The following is a 21,123-nucleotide window of genomic DNA, read 5'->3' on the forward strand; positions in this document are numbered from 1 at the left end:
CCATGATCTATGATTGTTTTTTTATTATAGGAAATGAAAGCTCAGATTTATGAACTTTATGGGCCATATTGCTGAACGTTGTGCTTCTGTGCAAATTTAGATGGGTGTTGGGACATACTACAGTCGTCTTCAGTGATAAAAACGAGAATACAGTCCTCAACAACGTATATCCAAAACAGAGATTTGTGCGTTTATTGGTCAAATGAGAGTACATTAAATAATTAGCACACAATTTCATCAAGAGTGTTACGATAACAGTTGCTCTAAAGCCAGATTGTATAAGCAATGGTATAAGGAAAAAATGCTTCCTATTACTAACGATTCTAGCATAAAAATTGCTCAGCTAAACTTTTACCTGTGTACGTCTACTTGGGTCTTGTATGCGTGTTTGTGTCTGTTTTGGTATGAAAAGAACTAGAGACTAACTTGAAAAGAGAGGAGCTCAAATTACAACCAGCGTGACAGTGTTGCATACATTACAAAGGTCATGCAAACACGGCGTGGGTCATTAATCTGTTTGCATTGATCTTTGTGCAGTGATAACAGCAAGTACCTTTTCAAGGTCGCCAGTCGCATGCAGTCGCCTGTTACTTCTCTTTTAGTGTTCTGGACAGATGCTCATACCTGCCAATCTATCTACGGATAAGTCAAAGTGACCTGAACTGAATGAAGAAAGCTCCTTCAGTGATTTCTGAACTCCGAGATCGCCATCCTCGCTTGCCACTCACAACAAGACCTCGAGTAGTAAACGAACTGTAACATCTTGTTTACAAGCATCTAACGGTAGAACAGTTGTACTATATTCGAGAAGACTACAAGGTGATTCTTGTGAAGCTAACGAACAATTCATACTTATAAGAGTGTTTGTCCCGAATGAAACGTGATAACATGAATTGAAACTGACAAAAGTTCCGTGTCGAACGTGAGAAATAACGTCTCGACTCGTGGTTTCTTTCTTTGGTACCTACAAAGACCGCCATATATATTAGGTTTATAATCTCGCTTTTAAGACATACCAAACTAAACTATGAAAATCGAAGCAATACTTACGTAATACGACTAAGTTTTCGCAGGAAATACACAATGAATTCATGCACGGACTGCGGTATCTATTACTTTAATCAACATAGTTAATTCGAAATAAATTATTAACACATTTAATGTAGTTTCTACTCCTTTCAATGAATTAAAAGACAACTATTTCATTTCAAAATATAATTGTATCGATGTTATGTGATATTTTAGTGTGATTTAATTTTGGCGGGAAAATAGCCATAAGAGCGATCAGAGCCATTTTTGAACTAAATTCGTGGAAAAAGAATTTCTTGTGCCAATCAATAAATTCTTGTTTTCGAATAAGAAGGGGATGGACTGTTATAAAATGACTTTTAATAAAAAATAAACTATCGCACTTTTGAAAAAATTGAATTTGAAAATCCCCCAAATTCACTCTGTGGCAAGACACAAGCTACCTACCTAGTTTAGAAAATATGGTAAAAATTACAGTTGAACTGAAAAGTTGTTTCTAAGCATGCAAAACATCAACAACCACTTAATTTACCTTGAGAAAAAGTTTTGTGTACGAACTGCAAAAGGAAGATCTGTTTCCTGTACTGAGAATTTGGCCTTTTTTATGAGGATTTTTGGCACTTTCTGTGCCGAAAACTAGGGGGGTGGTCAATCTCAAGATTGAAAAGGCAGAAAATCATTTAAATGCCACCAATCTTAATCTTATCTGATAGGTTTTAAATGCTGAAAATATGAGGGAAATCGACTGACCCCCATCTTTTGGCATTGCCTGGTTTACTCTGACAATGACACTTAATGCAAAGGCTGCATATTCTTCTCAGTTATTTTAAGACCCTGAGTGTTGGTCCGGTCTGGGACTTGAACCCGACATCTCCCGCACTGTAGTCCGTCGCTCTACCAACTGAGCTAACCGGTAGTCCTTAATCACAGGATTTTAATGTTAAGCTTCGTTTCTTTTTGTAAATCCATTTATTGTTATTATTATTATTTCTAGGGGTGAGGTAGGTAGGTAGGTTGGTAAGTAGGTAGGTAGGTAGGCTATAGGTAGGTAGGTAGGTAGGAAAGTAGTCTACCGAGTTCGTTTTATAAGTTGTTTTGTATTGCATGTATCAACATTATCAATTTTCAAAAACCTCATAATATTTTTATAATGCCTTTTTAACCGTACGACAATATTTTCTTGTCCATGCTTCTTTGTAAGAAATGATTTATGGAATGCACGTCCTTTTAAATGTATCGCAAAAAAATATACAAGCCAGTCAGGTATTCCTTAGGCTACGTTTACACGGACACGGTTTCATTTGTAACCGCATCGAAAGCGATGCGGTTACGCCTTTCGTTTACACGACAACGATCGAGACCACTACTGTAACCGGGTCGTTTTGAAAACGCTGTCAAAAGTGGAGCGTTTTCAAAACGATACGGTTTCGTTGTCGTGTAAAAGGTCAAAAACGGCGAAACCGCATCGATTTGAAAACGGCCATGTATTTTGGCACGAACTGGCTGGCTTGCGAAGGGTAAACATGGTGAAACAAGCATAGAGAGCAGCGCTTGCTTATACAATCACATTCGAAAACAGTCGGAAAATCGGTAAATAGGCTCCGTGTAAACACTTCGAAACCGTGTCGTTTTCGATGCGGTTTCGAGGTCATGAAACCGTGTCGATTGAAAACCGTGTCCGTGTAAACGTAGCCTTAGTCTCTCTTAAACTATTAATTGAAATTGGGTTGTAACTATTTTAAAGGTAAACTAATGTGGTCTTGACCATTTCTGGCACTGGAGATACACACTTTTACTTATTCACATTTTTTTTCTTTTTTAAACCAATAATTATTTATGTTGGGGGAAAAATAGTATCTATTCTCGACACTAAAGTTAGAAAAAAAAAAGGATTGTCGGGCAAATAAAAAATACAGAAAAATTATCAAGAAAACAATTGACAAATTGTTTAGACAACCGACCAATATTAAATGAAGTTTACACATCGAAATATTCCCGAACAGTTGGAACGTTTTTAATGCTTGTTTTGGTCACTGGTGTTCAATAATCAGTGGTTTATATGCATCGAATAAGCAATTCAAAGAATGAAGATTGCAGTGCTATGGCTGTTTTATCTCACGAGTAGTTTCTCCCTTGGATGATTAACTATAACTGTTACTGGAGTTATAAATGTATGTATTTACCCATTAAAGTACATAACGGCTGATATCCTGACCAGGAACCATTCTTCAAGCATTGACGCTCCAAGGATCCTGTCAGCCAGTAACCAGTCTTGCAGCTGAATGAAACTTTTTTTCCTTCCCAAAATTGCTGTCCGTAAATAAAACCATCATCCAGGCTTTCTAGAGGTGGGCAAGTTCTGCGACCTTAAAGTAAAGATGTGAATGTATGAGATACTGACTGCAATAAACTTAACTAGCTATCGTATCGTTTTCCTAGGGAATAAAAAAGAACCAGTTTCGAAATGCAGTAGGCTGCGTTCATGTTAAGTTCATGACAAGCGTTACTTGATAAATAAATGATACATGTAGATATGGCGTCAGACCACGCGTAGGCGTACTTGCACTCATTTACAGACGCCCCTTTTTAATTTACAAGAAATCATTCTTGCTTTTGATTTAAATAAGGAGAAGTTCGCTTTTGACAATTTTGAGAAGCGTATAATGTTGGCGTAACCTAACCTCATTCCATTCTTATCTCGTAGCGATTTCATAAAAAAAGAATAAACCTCCTTCCCCGTATATTTCTATTCTAATATCATAGGTGACAAATTACTCCTTAATTTATGCACGAGATCATAATTTATAAATTATAATAATTTAATTTTAATGTTAATTTATAATTTCACATGTGAAATTATAAAATTGCCATGGCAACGTAGTTAGCGGCAAGATGGCGTTCGTAATAAAAGATGTTTTAAAGCTTTCGCTTGAATTTTATCATGTAATAAAACTTTTGATAATATTTTATATTTCAAAACGTCAAAACGACTTCTAGACTTAAGCCAATATACATAAATCAATGGCATCGAGCGGACTTTTGAGCGTTTTACACTGGCACCGTTTTCAGTTGATTCAAGACTACGGTCATAATGTGAGAAACAATTGATAGTTGATTCATCTTTGAAACTTTTGGTCAAGAGCAAAAAGGAATCTCTAAAGGGTTTTCTTCGCGAACTTGAGCAAAATGTATGCTTTCAACTTTTCAAAGCTCGGAGTTTGCGGAGTTTGCAATGCAATATACCAGTCAAAAACCGACGATTGCAAGCGTAATTTGTCACCTTGATATTAAAATGTAATCAAATGGTATAACTTGCATTCTGTCAAAATGTTAATAATTTCCCTCGCCTTAAGGCTCGGGAAATTACTTCCTAATTTCACTCGTCGCCATTTGATTACCAATACTAATAAAGATTATAGGAGCTTAAAATTACTCTTTCCTGCGGCCCACTCAGGTTCTCTTTTCATCATCCCGGCAGTGAAATGACGTGGCTATGATCTTGGTTAGAGTATAAAGACATAGGAACAGCGGCTTTATTCCTTAATTAAGTCAACACACATAGTGTTTTTAACTGCTGCAAACACAATTGCCCACCAAGCAAAGAAACCTAATGCTTGAGCCCCCTTATAATTATGCATTGCTTACATGAAGGCTGTATACCACTCCAGTTACCGGAAGGAAGACACTTTCTTGTGGCTGGTCCAATTAAATGATATCCCGGATGACAAATAAAGGACACAGATTGACCTGTCCAGTGATGTAAGCCAAGTTTTTGACCGTTTGATGGCGAACCAGGATCTCCGCAATTGACTAAAGCTAAAATAAATAAATAAATAAAATAAAAGCTTTACAGATATTTGAATTTAATATACAAGATCTTTCGAGCAGTTGTTGCCAGTTAGATCGATATACTATCTAAAAAGAAACATAAAAAACGGCGAAAACCAGTTCAGCGACTACCTTCCGAGACTCCAGTTTCGAACATAATTTTGGAATAATTTCCTTTAACTCTTTTTTCAAACCTTTGCTACTTTCTTTAATTTACAAATACGTGCAAGATGAAAACTGTTTGCCGTTTGCGTCATGTTAAAAAAAAAAAAGAAATGATACGTTTCACATAAAATCCATGTACATGAAAAAAAAAAATCGGTGAAAGCACGCTTTCTATTCAAAATGCGTTAATGTCTGTAAACCATCATAACACAGTAATGAGACCTAATCACCAAACAGCAAAGTCCCATCGGTACTGGAAACTTAATATCGTTGAATAGCTATTTATTCAAATGAGCATGTTTACTGTGGTAAATTAGCGATAACAACAATTTACCTGTTGTGAATATGGTAATTTGTGGTTGCTACGACATTTTTGCGATTATAATTCAGTTTCACACCGTCAGTGTTTAAAGATATCCATCATTGAGTAAACAATTATTCACATACTTAGGCTTGTGTTGGCTTCTGCTGTGGTATTCTTGTCGTTATAAAACAGACACGTGTAGATCCCAGTGTCGTTTGGCTTGAAGCGATGGATGACGTATTCACTCTTTAACAAATCTTTTCCGTCCTGCACTTCCACAGAACTAACATGTCGCCCATCCTTGAACCACTTGACTTTAGGTAGCGGCAAGCCACGAGCAGAGCAATTCAACCTCACAGAATCACCGACATTTGGCACTTGAATTTCACTGGGAGGACTTGACACAATGTAGGGATTCACTTAGAGAAACAAGAAAACATAACTATTTGAACTGCGCTTTCATTCATAGTCTTTTATTTTCTCTTTTTTTAATATAAACATTATCTGCTTACCCACATCCTTAACCACGACCCATGTTACTGCCACCACATTTCCCAGTTCATTAGCTCCTTGGCATAAGTAAGCACCACCATCGTCCTCTGTTGTGCTTTTAATCGTAAGTTTGTTTCCATCAATGACATGTCTGTTGGCCGGAAGTTGTTTGAGAGATCTTGTCCACGTGATCACAGGGAAGGGATAACCAAATATGTCGCATTTGAGATCCGTATCCCAGTTCTTGTAAGCGATTACAGAACTTTTTGGTTTTGCGATAAATTTCGTTGGTACTGTAAATATATTAAACAGATAGTAAGTAAAACAAGTGAAATAAGAAGTTAGCGTATACGACTACACTTTTTTAAAATTCCCTTTTTTCGTGTTACTTGGCAACCTTCGTTTTACATTCTCTCTCGTTCTGAGGATTGTTGCTGATTGTGTAAGTCCATATTTGTCTGATTTTGAGCTGCTATGTCACACGGAAATGTAAATGCCCCTTTAACTGTAATGTATATAATTTTAATTGCGAATTTTTTATTTCAACTATACCCCTTTTTTCTGATTTTTTTTTCTTTTTTTCTTTTTTATTGTAAATATTTTTATCTTTTATCTTTTTAATTTCTGTATGGCGGAAGAGCCCCCAAGGGGGAGCTATGCAATAAAGTATGTATGTATGTATGTACACGGACTACTGTGCAATCGTCTGAACTGTTAAACCAGAACACCTCACATAAGGTTTGAAATTTACAAAAAAAGGAAATAAAAGAATATTAAGTAATTTATGTAACCGTTCTCTTAGGTCGAAACTGGTAACTGTCGCCTTACTTTAAATAACACCGTGCAAAAATATTATAAATACCAGAATATTCAAATTAAGAACAATCATGTTTAAATTCCCTTAGGACCAGTTCTCCTAAACGCAAGTCGCAGTTAAAACCTCAAGTTCACAACTACTTCCCTTGCTCAAATTAAGATGTGGTGGTTAATTAGTAAAATTAATTTCGAAATTCGTATTTAATACCTTTTACGATTAAATTGACTGAAGATTGAACTCTGCCTAACAGATTCTCCGCTGTACAGGTGTAGATACCGCGGTCTTTAAACTGAATTTCCGTAATTTCCAAAGTGTTCTTCTTAAACTGTCTTCTTTCTTCTTCTATCACCTGTCCATCTTTATACCACGTGATCACTGGTGGCGGGAAGCCAGCTGCTTTACAAGGTAATGTAACATTTTGCTTTTCTTTAACCGTCACGGAGGGATAGGGCTTTGCAATGAGGCAGTTCTGGAAAAGAAAGGTTGGCTGTTGACACTCGATCGTGGTTAATTTGTGTAATGAACTGCACAGGCCAATAAAATTGTGTTTATCATTATATGAATTCCCTTCTAACCCTCACTCAGACAATCATCTATCACACATTATGTAACATGTTTCATCTACTGCGATAAAGTTTGGCCTAAATCAAATTGCCTTTGCGTGTTAACTTATAAACAAGTAACAAGCAAATAGCACATAGCTCGAATCAACGCTGTTCCTATGGACGGAACGACTACTTACCTTCACGTGCCTTTTTTTCGACGTTTTTGCTTGTTTACAAGCTAAAAACGTAGAATAGGGGTTATGTGAACGAAATTTGGAACCACATATTTGTAAACTCTCAAGGGACTGTTTTAATTTCTCAAGGGATTACTTTCCGCTGTGGGTGATCACTTGCGATCTCGTGAAAAGAACGTGACTTGTCACATTTACAAACGTTATATAACAATTTTAAAAGTGACATGTCAGCTTTCTTATCTCAACGCACGTGTGTCTGAAAGGCGATCTATAAAAAGCGTCGCACAAACAATGCATTGCATAACTAAAACACGAATAAATCACTAGCACTTACATCGTTTAAAAATTACAAACGTCAAAAATAAACCATACCAAAAAACTCGCTCTTTTCAAAGATATTATTGAAGTTAAAACAAATGCAAGAGATGGGGGCTTCTTTTAGCTTAGGAGCGGTTAAAAATTAGGCCAAATTTGGTCGCTACATGCAAACGCAACTCTATTTCGTCATCAGCCTAGGTCGTTAGGGACGTGACCTTGCGTTGACAGGGAATGACAGCAATGTTGCATGAATCGGCTTTACAACATGCGATCGTATCTACGCAGTTCGAGTGGAATTTCAGTCAAAGACAGCAAAATTCTTTCGTATTTCATCTTCAAATATAATTCGAAAGCATTCACTGTATATATGGCTTTTGTTTAATCCTGGGTCTTGATATCCGACCCTCGCAGAGCCTAGACAAAACGCAGCTTGAGTGTAACGATTTGTTTACGCCGCAATTTAATATATGCGCAATATTTTCTCCGACAGTAGTCGGAAATATCCGTATTTTTTTTCGTGCTTTTTCGTGGAGCAATCGTAACGATACGGCCTTGAACACATTGAACAGCGGTCTACCTATAACAATTCAAATATGGCGTCGCAAAAACAAAGCGTCAGACGCATATTTTGCTGTTTCATTTGCTAATTTCGCTGCCGTAATCGACTGCCTCGAAAGGTCCTTGCAATTTTAAAGTATAGAATTGTCAGATCTCGGTGAAACTTGCACTGTTTATTTGTGTAATGTTAAGGAATATGTGTATAAATACCCGGCGCGGACGAGCCATTTTTGACAAAATTATATGGCTGCATTTCCTCCGCGAAGATAGGAAATTGTTAAACTAAACTACAAAGAAACTGTAATGATAAGTTCGAAGAACAATGCACAGGATTAACCTTCGACTCATACTTCATGCAAAAACGTCGATATCTCGAAGAGACTTTGATTTTAGAAAGAGAATGAAAAGAAACGTTTTCTCTCAGCTGAGTTTTCTTTTAGGAAATCATTTAATTAGAGTGAATTATTGTTTCTCCTGTGTATCACATTGTTGTTACATTGTTGTTTTCGAGAGACTCTTGGTGACTTCGGCGCTATTCACACGATTCAAGTAAAGTAAGTAAAGAAAGTAAGTAAAAACTTTATTTCTGTCTCTAAGTATTTAGCCCTTGTGTGCTAATTGTGACACCAGTTACGTTTGCCATTCGATAGATTAATTCTGACTGGGGTTATGTTCTGTCCATATCATTGATACTTAATAGGATTCCTGTTATACCCTCCCATTGGTTTTCGGGGCTTGGAGGGTTGACAGTTGTAAATATCATAGCACCACTTAGCACCTCCTCACCTCTCCTACATCTTAAAAAAAAAAAAACTACATCTGATTGTGTAGTTTGTGTTTATTTTTTTCACTTTATAAAATGCCAAATGCTAAATCAATGGCTACCCATGTTAAAAAATATAATCTAAATGAACGAGGATAGTTATATTATGTGTTTCACATTTAAGAAGATATTTGTGAAACACCAAGTCAAATCCCCTTTGTCCCAGCATGTGCATTATAATACGCTTTTATTTTTCAACAGAAATAAAATCTTACCCAACTGACGTCCACTGCTAGGGCTTGTTTCAAGTTGTGTTGATTTACCAGGTGGACCTGCAGCCCCAGGGGGTCCTGGTGATCCTCTGCTGCCTCGCTTTCCTTGCGGACCAGGAGAACCCCTTGTTCCCTTTTTTCCTTTTTTACCAGAAGGGCCCTGGGGACCAATAGGTCCAGGTGAACCGGGAGGGCCTGGTGGGCCTTGAGGTCCTAGACGACCTGATGAAATTAAACAAGTTTAGTTAAATTGTGTCAAAATAAATTTAATGAGGTTTGGTCACTGTGAGGTCTGTTTTGTGTACTTTATTTGGTGACACATTCATAATAGAGTTTTGTGTGACTAGCGTAACTAGTTAGAATCTGAAATCGCTGTTTGAAAGCAATGTTTATAAATTCTTTAGGATCCCAAATACAAACGGAAGTGAAATTGGTCTCAATACATTGCCGTATTTCTGACCTTCGTTAACCCGGACCCCTAATAAAAAGAGTAAGGCTTTGAGAGTTCCCAGGGTGTTTAATTCCTTACACATAAAGGTATCAGCTCTAGTGCTTATCTCCAGCAACTGTTCATTAGATGACAAAATAATTGGCAACGAAAAACCTAAACATAAACTGTTGAAAGATAACTCTGTGTATAGTGTAAGGTCAAGAACTCGTCCAGAGATGCAATACTATTGATCATTCAATGTTAAAGAAACCGAGTTAATTAAGCTGTGTGTGGGTCAATTGACCCGCGATATGAAAAAGTATCAGTAGCTAGACATTAATCTTACCTTCCACGCAAACTATCTTATCGTCACTTTTTTCCACTGTTGCGTTCTATTGATTGTAAAAAAATATTTTGATTAAGTTGGTTGTAAGCTACCTCTAGCTCTTGCAGAACAGGCTTTGTGTGTAAGAGGACCTTTATCTAGGTGGTGGGAATAAATGTGTTACTGGCATCCGAGTCGTAGTACATAATATTAACAAAATAAAGAAAAAATAAATAAAAAAACCAAGGCAAAACATTCAGTGAACAGTAAACATTCAGTGAAGAGTTAGTAAAAGTGTAATCCTTCGTGCTTAAGTACTACAATGCTTTACTTCTTAATTATCTAGGTGGTTACGCTGATTGATCAGGTCTCGTGTGTCATACAAAGAAGAAAAAACAGATAACTTGACAAGATAAGACAAAATCTGTGCTTGGGGTTAAATAAGCCAAGCACATATAAGCACAACAGGATGTTATAAGCTCAACAGGATGTTATAAGAACAACAGGATTTTAAAGACAGATTACAATATAAATAAATAGCTTCAACCTGATTGAACATGCTGACTAGTGCCGTTGCAGGTTAAGTGGATGAGGATATATCGCAACTACTGAGACACATTTTCACACCAGTTATTCGCAGTAAGGGACGTTATGAGGACAACGACATGGAATATCATTCGTTATTAAAACTAGCTATGGTATATTGCAATTCCTGCGTTTTTTGACTGGTTAACAGGCAATGGTATACGAACTAATATACCATTGACCAAAATTATGGTGGCCGATACGTGTCAACGAAAGCAGCTTGGGAGCTAAAACAATTATTTCACTTTACCCGACCGTTATAGCCAACTGATATCCAACGCGCGCTCGTGGAATAATTGTTAAAATTTTCTCTTGATTTCCATCGCATTCTCAACAATTTAATAAATATCAGCTGTGTTGGCACAATACATAGCTAATACATTATATTATAATTATTACTTCCTGCAATTTAGTTCTTCCCGAAAAATGTAACATCGCACCAAACAACGACATAATTACAAGCGAACTGACAGGTCACATACTTCCCCTTCATATCCTAATTCTGATTGAAGAAAGGAAGAGACCATACATTTACCTCTAATCTAGTGAAAAGGCCGATTCCAATGTTATTTTCTTCAATATTAAAGCTTTAATTTTGATTCAAAGTTACAATGAGATGCATTTCAGCTTGAAGCGCTCTGATCAATTTTGATTCCTTGCTAGCTATGCATACTTTCTTCACCTTCGATAAGCTTGACTAATTTCTGATAAACCTTCCTTAGAGTTTTAATTGCAGAAAAAATCTACTCAGAGCAATATTTAGAAACCGGAAAGGAAGTTAAATAATATTGGCATTAAAAAGCAAACTTTTTAGAGCCAACTCAGTATTTGAAACACGGAAGTAATCAAACATAATGAAATAAGCAACTTACATTTCGATGCCCATTCCAGTTTAAACAGACGCTGCTGCATTTGCGGCACATGGATTGACTATCGGCAGCTCTTTTGACGACATTCTTCTTCATTTGGGATCCACGCGAACTTGCAGTTGCTGGTGTCACAATCTCGCGATTGTCATTCCCATATGGATAACTGTTTAAAACCAGTAAATCCCGTTCAACTGCTGTTAGACGCGAGTCTAATCGATGTAAAGAATAACAAGTGAACCCAAGAGAACTCAGTGTCAAAATTAAATTGAATGAAAGGCCAAAGAGGAGAACGTTGGAGCTCTTTTTGCTTTTGCTCTCCATTTTCGACGTCGGTCTGCCTGAACATTAAACAACTGGTGAATACATGCCTTAACATATCTTAATATAATTTACGGGTTTTGGATTTCAGACCATCGGGAATGTTGACCTCTCTATTTTTGTTACCATTGATTTGTTTTCGCATTCTGCAGATCTTGAAAGAACATGTCAAATATCGGTTACAGATTCCGTTGGTATTTCCGTTTTATTTTTGTACTAGAAAAGCCCGGATCGGATTCTGTTAAATATAACAATGGTGACCAGCTGCGTAATATATAGGCCTTATTCGTATTCCCCGACGGCCCTGGGGCGAGAGCCTTCTAAACATGAATGCGAGGCTAATGCGGGATACTTTGCTCGAAATTGCAAAGAAACGTATGGAAAATTGCAACTGGGTTGCCGAAAAACCTTAAAAATAATAAACGCTTTGAGGATCTAGAGCTAGGAGGTGATCTGCAGGCTAGAGGGATACCAGTGTCAATCAGAAAAAAATACAAGATCTGGTAGAACTGACCGAGAAGGCTAACAAATTTTCCTTGAAGTAGTCGAATCGGGGGAGTGCAAGTCAGTCATCGAGTCGCAAGGTAATGACCCCAATCTGTTAATATTTGTTTTGATTGTACATCCGACTTACCAGAGGCAATATACTTAACTTGGATAGATTTGTATTGCTATTATTTTAAAAAAATAAGAATAAATGTCTGAGAGATGCCGCGTATTGACTACATATTTTGATCGGCATATGGACAAAAACAACTGAACGAAATGGCGCATTAAGTTAATTATTTACAAATTCGTTTGCTGTTAAATGTTCTCACTGTTTAGTTAAAAGAATAGCTTTTAATTTCACTGAACTGATTTCTTTCACCGTGAGTTTGACTGCTACGTTTCTGTGCTGCTGCCAAAACGTCTTGAGAACTAGTAAATTTAATTAATGTTCTCGCACGCCGGTACATGCAAACTGGCTAGAAAGACCTAAAAATCACAAGACCTAAACTTCCAAATTCATTTTACCCCTAAATCATCGAATGTTCGAATAAAAGATAATTTTCTTATTTCAGTTAAGTCGCAATTTTCCATATGTTTCTTTGCAATTTGTGCAAAGTACCCCGCATTAGCCTCGCATTCATGTTCAGAAGGCTCTCGTCCCAGGGCCGTCGGGGAATACGAATAAGGCCTATTTAATGAAGGTTTTTAGTTCTTCGCAAATTTACATATCTTTCTTTCGCTAAGTGAACAGCGGTTTGTTCCTTTAGCTTAAGCTTTTTCACGACAGAAGAAGAGACGGGAGCTTTTTAGATTCATGTGCATGGATTCAATGTTCTAAACTGAAGCATTTACGTGTTTCACAGTTCTGACAGTTGGATACTTATTTATATCTATTTCACATTATGATGACCGGATTTTAACGACATGACTTTGCTCAGCCACGTCACTGATATTATACACTCTAGTGATTTGTGCTGGGGCTAAGGAAGAAAGAACAAATGCGATTGCAACTATTTAGCGGGTCAGGGTAAAAGAGTCGCTTCGCAAAGAGAGGAAAAGCCAACTAAGGACGTTTTTTTGCGATAAGAACGTCTGATTGTCGAGCTGAAGCCGAACTAAGACTGAAAAACTTTTTTTAATGATTCGAGCCTGAAAACGTCCTTAGAATGTTATTTAGTTCTATAACGTTTTGATGATTTTTTTTTTTTCATTTAGCCAAAAAAAAGTAAATAATGCGATAGAAGTCATATTGTTTCGATGTTATCGGGTTATTTTTGTGAGAGGCATTTGACACTGAAAAACATTTCTCTGATTTATTCAAGGCTGGAAGCGTACTGCGTGCTTAATAACCTTCGTTATTAAAACTATCTTGTTACATTGCAAACATGCTCATCTCTCGAACGATCGAATTTGCCTTAGAAGGTGGATAACCAACACAGTCTGGAATAAGTAAGCTGCGATAGAACATAGAACTGGAAGACGTCTGAGACAACGGATATTAAATATCACTTTCGTGCTTTGTTCGTACTTTCCAGATCCGAAGGGATATCTGTTACATTCCTAACTTTCATCGCAAGTCATAAAACTGTCAATAGGTTGGCTAAAATCCACTTTAAGCTTCGAAGTGGAAATGTCATAAGTGTGAAAGCTTGAGCGGGATGCTTTCGTATGAAAAAATTTCTATTGTTCTCGTATGAGCCTTATTCATAGACATGTAGTGGGGACAAACAGGTTTTTTTTTTTTCCGAGGCTGAAAAAAAAGTACTGTTGTGCTATGTAAGTTCTCCTATACATCGTATAGAGACAATAAAAGGTACTACCGCACTCGTTGTTTCTAACCTTGGCACTAATTTCCAACACGGTATGGAATTAATATGGTTACTTGCCTCCTATGCAGCGATAGAACTGCAAGCCATCTGACACACGATAATACCAGTTTCAAGTTCAAATAAAGTTAATCGATGTCTCGTGCTTCGGTCTGTACATTCCATCATCCCAGGGAGATCTTTTATGTTCCCTGCATGCAGTGGCGGGTTTTCATCTCAAGTGATGACACGGTCAATAGGTTGGCTCAAGATCCACTGTAGGCTGCATAGTAGAAACGAAAACTCTCACGAGGGGCTTTTTTCTTCTATAAATTTCTCTTTTGTTGCCTTACTGACCTTTTGAAAGGGTTTTATGGTTATAGGTGTTCTCCATCGCAGCGGAAAAATCACATTGATTCAAAGCTTGTTACCTGAAAGCATTTTTTAGTTCTATAAACTTTAATTGCAATCGTTGCAAATTAAAGTATCTGTCATAAAACCTCGGGCAAAAAATGCAAAGTTCAATCAAGTTGAATAACAATTACTTTCGAGTCATTATTTCACAGTTTCTTTCAGGTATTTGGCGGAATAAAGACAAAACCAACTTCATTGATCAATAAATAAAACTTACTTCTTCCCATTCGTGTACTTAAACTTTGAACTTCTGCAAACTTTGAGACCTTTAAAAAATATTTAAATTTTTTTGTCACGCCGGGGAGGTTCTTAAAGGTTGCAATTAAACAACGAGGAATGGGATGGATGGGCCGGAAAAATAATGGAAGGTTGTCTGTTCTGTTTTTGTTTCATGCAAAGGAAAGGGTTGGGCCAGGAAAAGCTATGCAATATTAAAGATGAGGTGGATTATGTGAAAACATGTTTTTATCCGATCACGAACGAAGTGTTCGTAACTCTATTTGACATGTTACCGAACCCAAATTCGCAAGTAGCAAATCAGAAGCGCGATCTACTGTCCTGATATTCTACGATATCAAGTCACTGACCTGGTATGCCACCATATCACGGTCACTTTGAAGTAAAGTACGTGTTACTGTACGATGAATTGAAAAGAGTTTTACCAATAAAACAGAAACTAGTATTTTTAATTAGCTGGTTTTTACCGGTCGTAAAATGAGAAAAACTTTCCCGCCAAAACTAAACTTGAGCGCGCTCGCCAATTGCGCGATGTTTGCCGACGACTACTGAAACATTCACACTGAAACAATGGAGTCGGAGTTTCCAAATTTTTCGCTAAATTTGGATTTTGAAAATTTAGGGAATGAAACTCCAAACAAACGAGTAAAAAAATGTAAGAAGAGGACTTGATAAAAGTGTTGAAGACCAAAAAAGTATCAATACAAGCAGGTCAACACATTTTGTACTACGTGTCTGGCAAGCATGGCTTCAACAGATCGAATAATATCACCGGATTTTTGGCTGAATTTGGGTACGGTAAATACCTAATAGTACCTTTTTGGTACGCTTCGGCGGCATATCAGGCTCGTTTGGTCTCACCATGGGTATTTTGGCTCGACTGCGTCTCGCCAAAATACGAACCATGGCTCGACCAAACTCGCCTGATATGCCGCCGAAGTGTACCAAAAAGGTACGATTAGGTATAAATATCAGTCTCTTTCCTGAGGTTTCCTCCCACTTAATGGAAAAAGCGATAACTCGCTAAAAGCGCTTTAAATCAGCAAAGTAAGCAAAGACAGCAAAACAAAATTTATCTCTTTGACTTTGGCACCTATTGCGCAAAATACGATCTTCGCTGGCTCAATCGCAAACAGAGCTTGAGCTGTCTGTGAAACAACTGACCCATTCTTGCATAATTTGGACAACAAGAGTAGCATTCTAGCGCTGCATCTAACACAACGCCGAGTAAAATCAAGTACTTCTTGCTGCCGGATCCCTTTTTGTAGAAATGCTCGTTCCAGACGTCATTGTAACGTGTAGAAAAAACTAATTAAAATGCATGACTGTCACCACGGCAAAGGACATTCTTAATGGCTCAATATTTTACCTTGTACGACTTGTCTTTTTCAGGGTCATTGCTATAATGAAACGGTTTTAAAATTTAAACTTACAACGTAAACAATAGTGGTAAATTAGTATAAATGACGGACGTAGGTAACAGCATATACGGGGGATATTACATGAAAATATTAGAACGATAAGTGTAAGTCAGAAAGGACACAATAATAAGTTTAATATAAAAACGGCTTGAGGACAGTCCAAAATTAAATGATGTATAAACAAATACAATGTTTAAGATACTCAGTCAGTGTTCGATACGTCGGTTCTAGCTGGCCGGACAAAGAGTTTTCTATCTTAAAAATTTTCGGGTTGTAGCCAGGCATGTTAAAAATTCGAATTAATAAGTTGACACTGGCTAAAAATTTTGTTTTTGGGCGTTTCGGCCACTACTGTTGCCTTCTTCAGCAAGATAAAAATGCAAATGTTCAACGGCGTCCTGTTAAAATATGTAACGAATGTGTGATAAAAACTAAATGAACTTTCCGAGTGCAACAAAAGTCTCTAGAGCATTCTTAATGAGTCTATGAATTCTTAATGCTATTGTAAACGTTTGGTAGCGCTATGTGTTCGTTTATAGCGTTCCTATCTCGCACAAAATGCCAAGCTTCAAGAATTAGTCGTTGTTTCTACTTTCCACACCGTTGACCTGTCAACAATTTCGACGCTCTCCAAATCTATTTGATGGTCGTTAAAGGAGAAGTTCACTCCAGAATGCCAATTATTTTTTTTTTTACGCCAATAAAACGTTTATGCAAAGATATGTTATTCACCAAAATTTCAGCTTCTAACGAGCGCTTAAACCCTACGAAATCCTTTTCTGAAGTAGCCCAAAACTCGACAACTGAACGCCGCCATCTTGGAGCTGTTAATGTATGCGTGACGTCAAAGAGCTCAGCCTGAAGTTGAGCGGGAAAATTTTAATTACTTCAAACTCCTTGTTTCTTTGTAGTGGCTTTTGTTTGTCAAAATGCCTGTTTGTGCAGCTCCATTTTGCTTAAACAGAGCTCCAAGAAATACAAAAAAAGGTATTTCCGTTTTCACCGTCTTTCAATAGTTTAAAGAACAATTGCTCAAAAGCGGACACAAATATTTGTGTGTTCCGGCGTTAAATCGGGGTCCGATCGAGTTCATTATCGAAGTGCAATTTTCTGCAACTTTTTCAGGTTGATCTATTATTACCTATCCTTCGAGACCTTCGATTTTTCTCGTCGTCCCGCTCGACAATCTGTCTCTGGGTCTCCGAGGATGATCATGTTACCCCGGGCACGTTACCAATGTTGCAGTATTGCATACGGTACGTGCATGTTGCAATCAAGATTTGTGACAAACAGAACATAAACAACCAATAAATCCATAAACGGCAATGTCGCCAATGTCCTTCGCAGTAATAAACGTCCTCCTCCACTGTTCGCGTCAGTCATGACGACATGAACGCGAACATTGCTGTTTCGTTTTGTTTACAGCATCCATCCTAGTTATTTTACGCCGGACGTTTCCTTGAACATTATAAAAAATTACCAAAGTAACAGACCGTACCAGTTTGTCGTAGCAGTGCTACTGAAAATAATATATTTACTTGTTTGCTTGACCACAAATAATCGCCGGGACATCGATCAAACGCCTCCAGGGTTTATTTAAAAGTTAGCAGTTTTGTCCCGGCGTTTATACGAAGCCGGCGTTTAATCGGGGACCCGCGTTTAATCGAGAAAATACGACGAAGTCAACAACAACAACAGAGAGTTTCTCTGGTTGATTAAAAATCCTCCCTGAAATAAAGTAAAAAAGTGAAATAGCATAATCGTAACATTGGTTGGTATTGCGTCTGCCTTTTTCTTTTTTTTTTATGGGTATTTTCACTCAGGAGACTGTATCTGTGATGTTCTTCGAAGCAGTCTTCCGTATAGTTTTCGGAACACACAAATATTTATGTCCGCTTTGCTAGGTTTCTGCCCATTCTTATAATCCATTCGTGAGCATTTTAGATATTTTATATATTCTTTTAGATATTGAAAGACGGTGAAAGGTTTTTTGTATTTCTTGGAGCTCTGTTTGAGAAACATGGAGCTGCACAAACAGGCATTTTGACAAACAAAACAAAACAAGGAGTTTTGAGTATTCAAACTCCAGGCTGAGCTCTTTGACGTCACGCATACATTACTAGCTCCAAGATGGCGGCGTTCAGTTGTCGAATTTTGGGCTACTTTAGTGAAAGATTTCGTAGGGTTTTAGCGCTCGTTGGAAGCTGAAATTTTGGTGAATAACATATTTTTGTATAAAATTTTTATTGGCGTAAAGAAAATGGCCATTTTGGAAACTTCTCCTTTAAGCATATGGTGTTTTGCCAGCAAAGAGTTTTTATCCAATGTTGCGATGGCCTTAGCGTGCCTTTCATACGTGTTTTAAGCGCGCGTGATGTCTGGCCAACATAAACACAGTCGCAATCGTTACACTTGATCTTATATACTTATAAACGTTATCTTTGAACGACTTTGAAGACAGGAACTGACTGAATCTCATGGTCTGCTAAGTTAACTACGTAAGATGTATTTCCGGTCCCTCCTAAGTTCAGCTGCGTCTCGCTTTCGAAACATAATCGGTGTAGTTTTGAGAGGTATTATGACTTAAAAATAAAGTTTCTGTACTTGATGATTAAGAGGGGAGTCAAGAGTATCTTGCTCTAGCTCCGTAAGCTGATTTAGTCTAAATTCAGTTGCAATTAACCATCTGTCACACTCGCGTGTTACTGTCTAAATTGATATCCACGTTTCCCCTTCCGTTAAATGCATCTTCTTAAGTTGCGCCCCTCAAAATCCCCGTCTTATTTGTAGTCATAAATAGAGGTATTATTTAAGTAATAATACCTCTCAAAATTACTCCGATTATGTTTCGAAAGCGAGACGCAGCTGAACTTAGGAGAGTAACACGCGAGTGTGACAGATGGTCAATTGCAACTGAATTAACTTAATCAGCTTACGGAGCTAGAGCAAGACACTCTTGACTCTCCTTCTAATCATCAATTACAGAAAGTTTATTTTAAAGTAATAATACCTCTCAAAACTACACCGATTATGTTTCGAAAGCGAGACGCAGCCGAACTTAGGAGGGACCGGAAATACATCTTACGTAGTTAACCTAACAGACCATGAGATTCAGTGTTCCTGTCTTCAAAGTCGTTCAAGGATAAAGTTTACAGGGGGCAATTGGAGAAAAGTTTTCATTAATCGTTAATTCCCGGGCTCAAACTTTAAATCCCGCCCCTGCTGGATATGTTCTCGGTCGTCCCGTGTTCAAATCCTCGGTCACGCTTTTTATATAGCCAACTAACCTACCTCCTGCTACAAAGAAATGAGGTACCCTTCATGTTAAGGGATATATTTACCGTTTTTGTTTGTTTGGTAGTTTCTTTGTCCATTTTTACGTAATCAATTAAGCCAGCACTTCTGAGCCATGCACGATATTGGAGCCTATTGTAATTTGTGTAAGAAATAAAGGGACCGAAGGGTTCAGGCACCGCTGTCTGCAGGTCTGCAAAATGAGAATTTAATTAAGTTAAAACCTTTTCAGTACTCTTGAAGTGCAAATCGTCATTTCTGTGCTCGTAGCTCCCGGACTTAATGCAGTTTTCTCTACCAACTCCAGCTCATGAATTCGTACCCTGTTATATTAATAGAGCCTGAAAAAATCCTCTTTTCGGCGAAACCTACCCGTATAGTACACTAGAGTACCCCCTGGACTGGGCCTGACCTGATTGCTTCAATTCATCATTTTTTTTTTCTGAAAGTTAAAAGATAAAGGTGTGTGTATTAGATAACCTTAATAGAAGTCAGTATTCCACGGTTGGATACTGACTATGCGACATAGGTATGAACAGTTGAACTGATGATATCAGAGACAAAATTGGCACTGACTACACACACAGTTTTGAATAAGTGTTGTTAATTGCCTCCTATGCAGCGACAGAACTGCAAGCCACCTGACACATGATAATATCAGTTTGAAGTTCACATTAAATCGATGTCCCGTGTGCTTGGTCGGTAAATTCCATGATCCCAGGTTGATTTTTCCGTTCCTAACTGAGTGATGGGTTTTCATTACAATTGGATCAATTCCATTCTCGGATTTGCGCCGTTTAAGAAAGTCCTTGGACCTATCAGGTGTATACGATCGTTCGGTGGATCCAATGGATGTAATGACCCTAATAAACGTACACGCAGTAAAAGAAACGCTAATTTTTTCCCGGCTTAAGTAAAGTTTTAACGTATGGAATAACTGTGGAATAGAAACCCAAAAAAATTAAAACATTCATTGGACTTATCAGGCGTGTACGATCGTTCGGTGGATCCAATGGATGTAATGACCCCAATAAAAGTACACGCGGTAAAACGAACGCTATTTTTTTCCGGAAAAAGTTAAGTTCAGAGGGCGGATATAGGAATTTTTGATTGGTGGGGTCCAAACTTTGATTCAGAAAACACTGTAGAAATGTTTGCGCCAAATTACTTTTCTAAAGAATTCTCGGTTTTCATGTTACGTCATCACTGGTCATAAAATTCTGAAATCAAAATTAACTAGGCCTACTAAATTTCCGTTGTCATTAGACGTAAGGTAAACTAAAAATATATCTTTTTGCAAATTTCCAGATCGATAGTGTCATTCGTTTTTTAAACAGAGCGCTTTGGATATTTGAGTTCTCCGTCGTATGTGACATCAAGCTGAGAGTGCCGTGACAAAGCTGTTTTGTTTGAAAAAGGCCTTTCCTTCCCATTTTCAGCAGATTGAACATTTCAGATATAACAAGTGGTGTTTATGTGAAACGGTACTAGCTCATGAGTCAAAGGTTGCCGCTATGAACAGAATTGAGTTCCAGATGGTTTCTCTGACATCACGGCGAATAACTCGCGAATAAATCGCGAATGGTACACCGCACAGACCTGAAACTTTGAGAAATTGTTTATCTTTTTATTGTCTATAATATTTGAAATT

At 37.6% G+C, this 21,123-nt stretch overlaps 1 protein-coding gene across 1 annotated transcript in view; it reads right to left on the reverse strand.

Annotated features, from left to right (window-relative positions):
* Positions 1-21,123, reverse strand: part of LOC144665657 (CUB and sushi domain-containing protein 3-like) — a 546,049-nt gene that overhangs the window by 462,148 nt on the left and 62,778 nt on the right. Inside the window, exons 5-6 of the mRNA XM_078526929.1 lie at positions 5,839-6,111; positions 5,470-5,745 (exon numbers count right to left, since the gene is read on the reverse strand). Coding sequence (XP_078383055.1) covers positions 5,470-5,745; positions 5,839-6,111 — 549 coding nt within the window. The remainder of the gene's footprint in view (positions 1-5,469; positions 5,746-5,838; positions 6,112-21,123) is intronic.

Source organism: Oculina patagonica, chromosome 9 (assembly GCF_052425735.1).
Source record: "Oculina patagonica isolate OP01 chromosome 9, crgOcupat, whole genome shotgun sequence".
In the NCBI taxonomy this organism is placed as follows: domain Eukaryota; kingdom Metazoa; phylum Cnidaria; class Anthozoa; order Scleractinia; family Oculinidae; genus Oculina; species Oculina patagonica.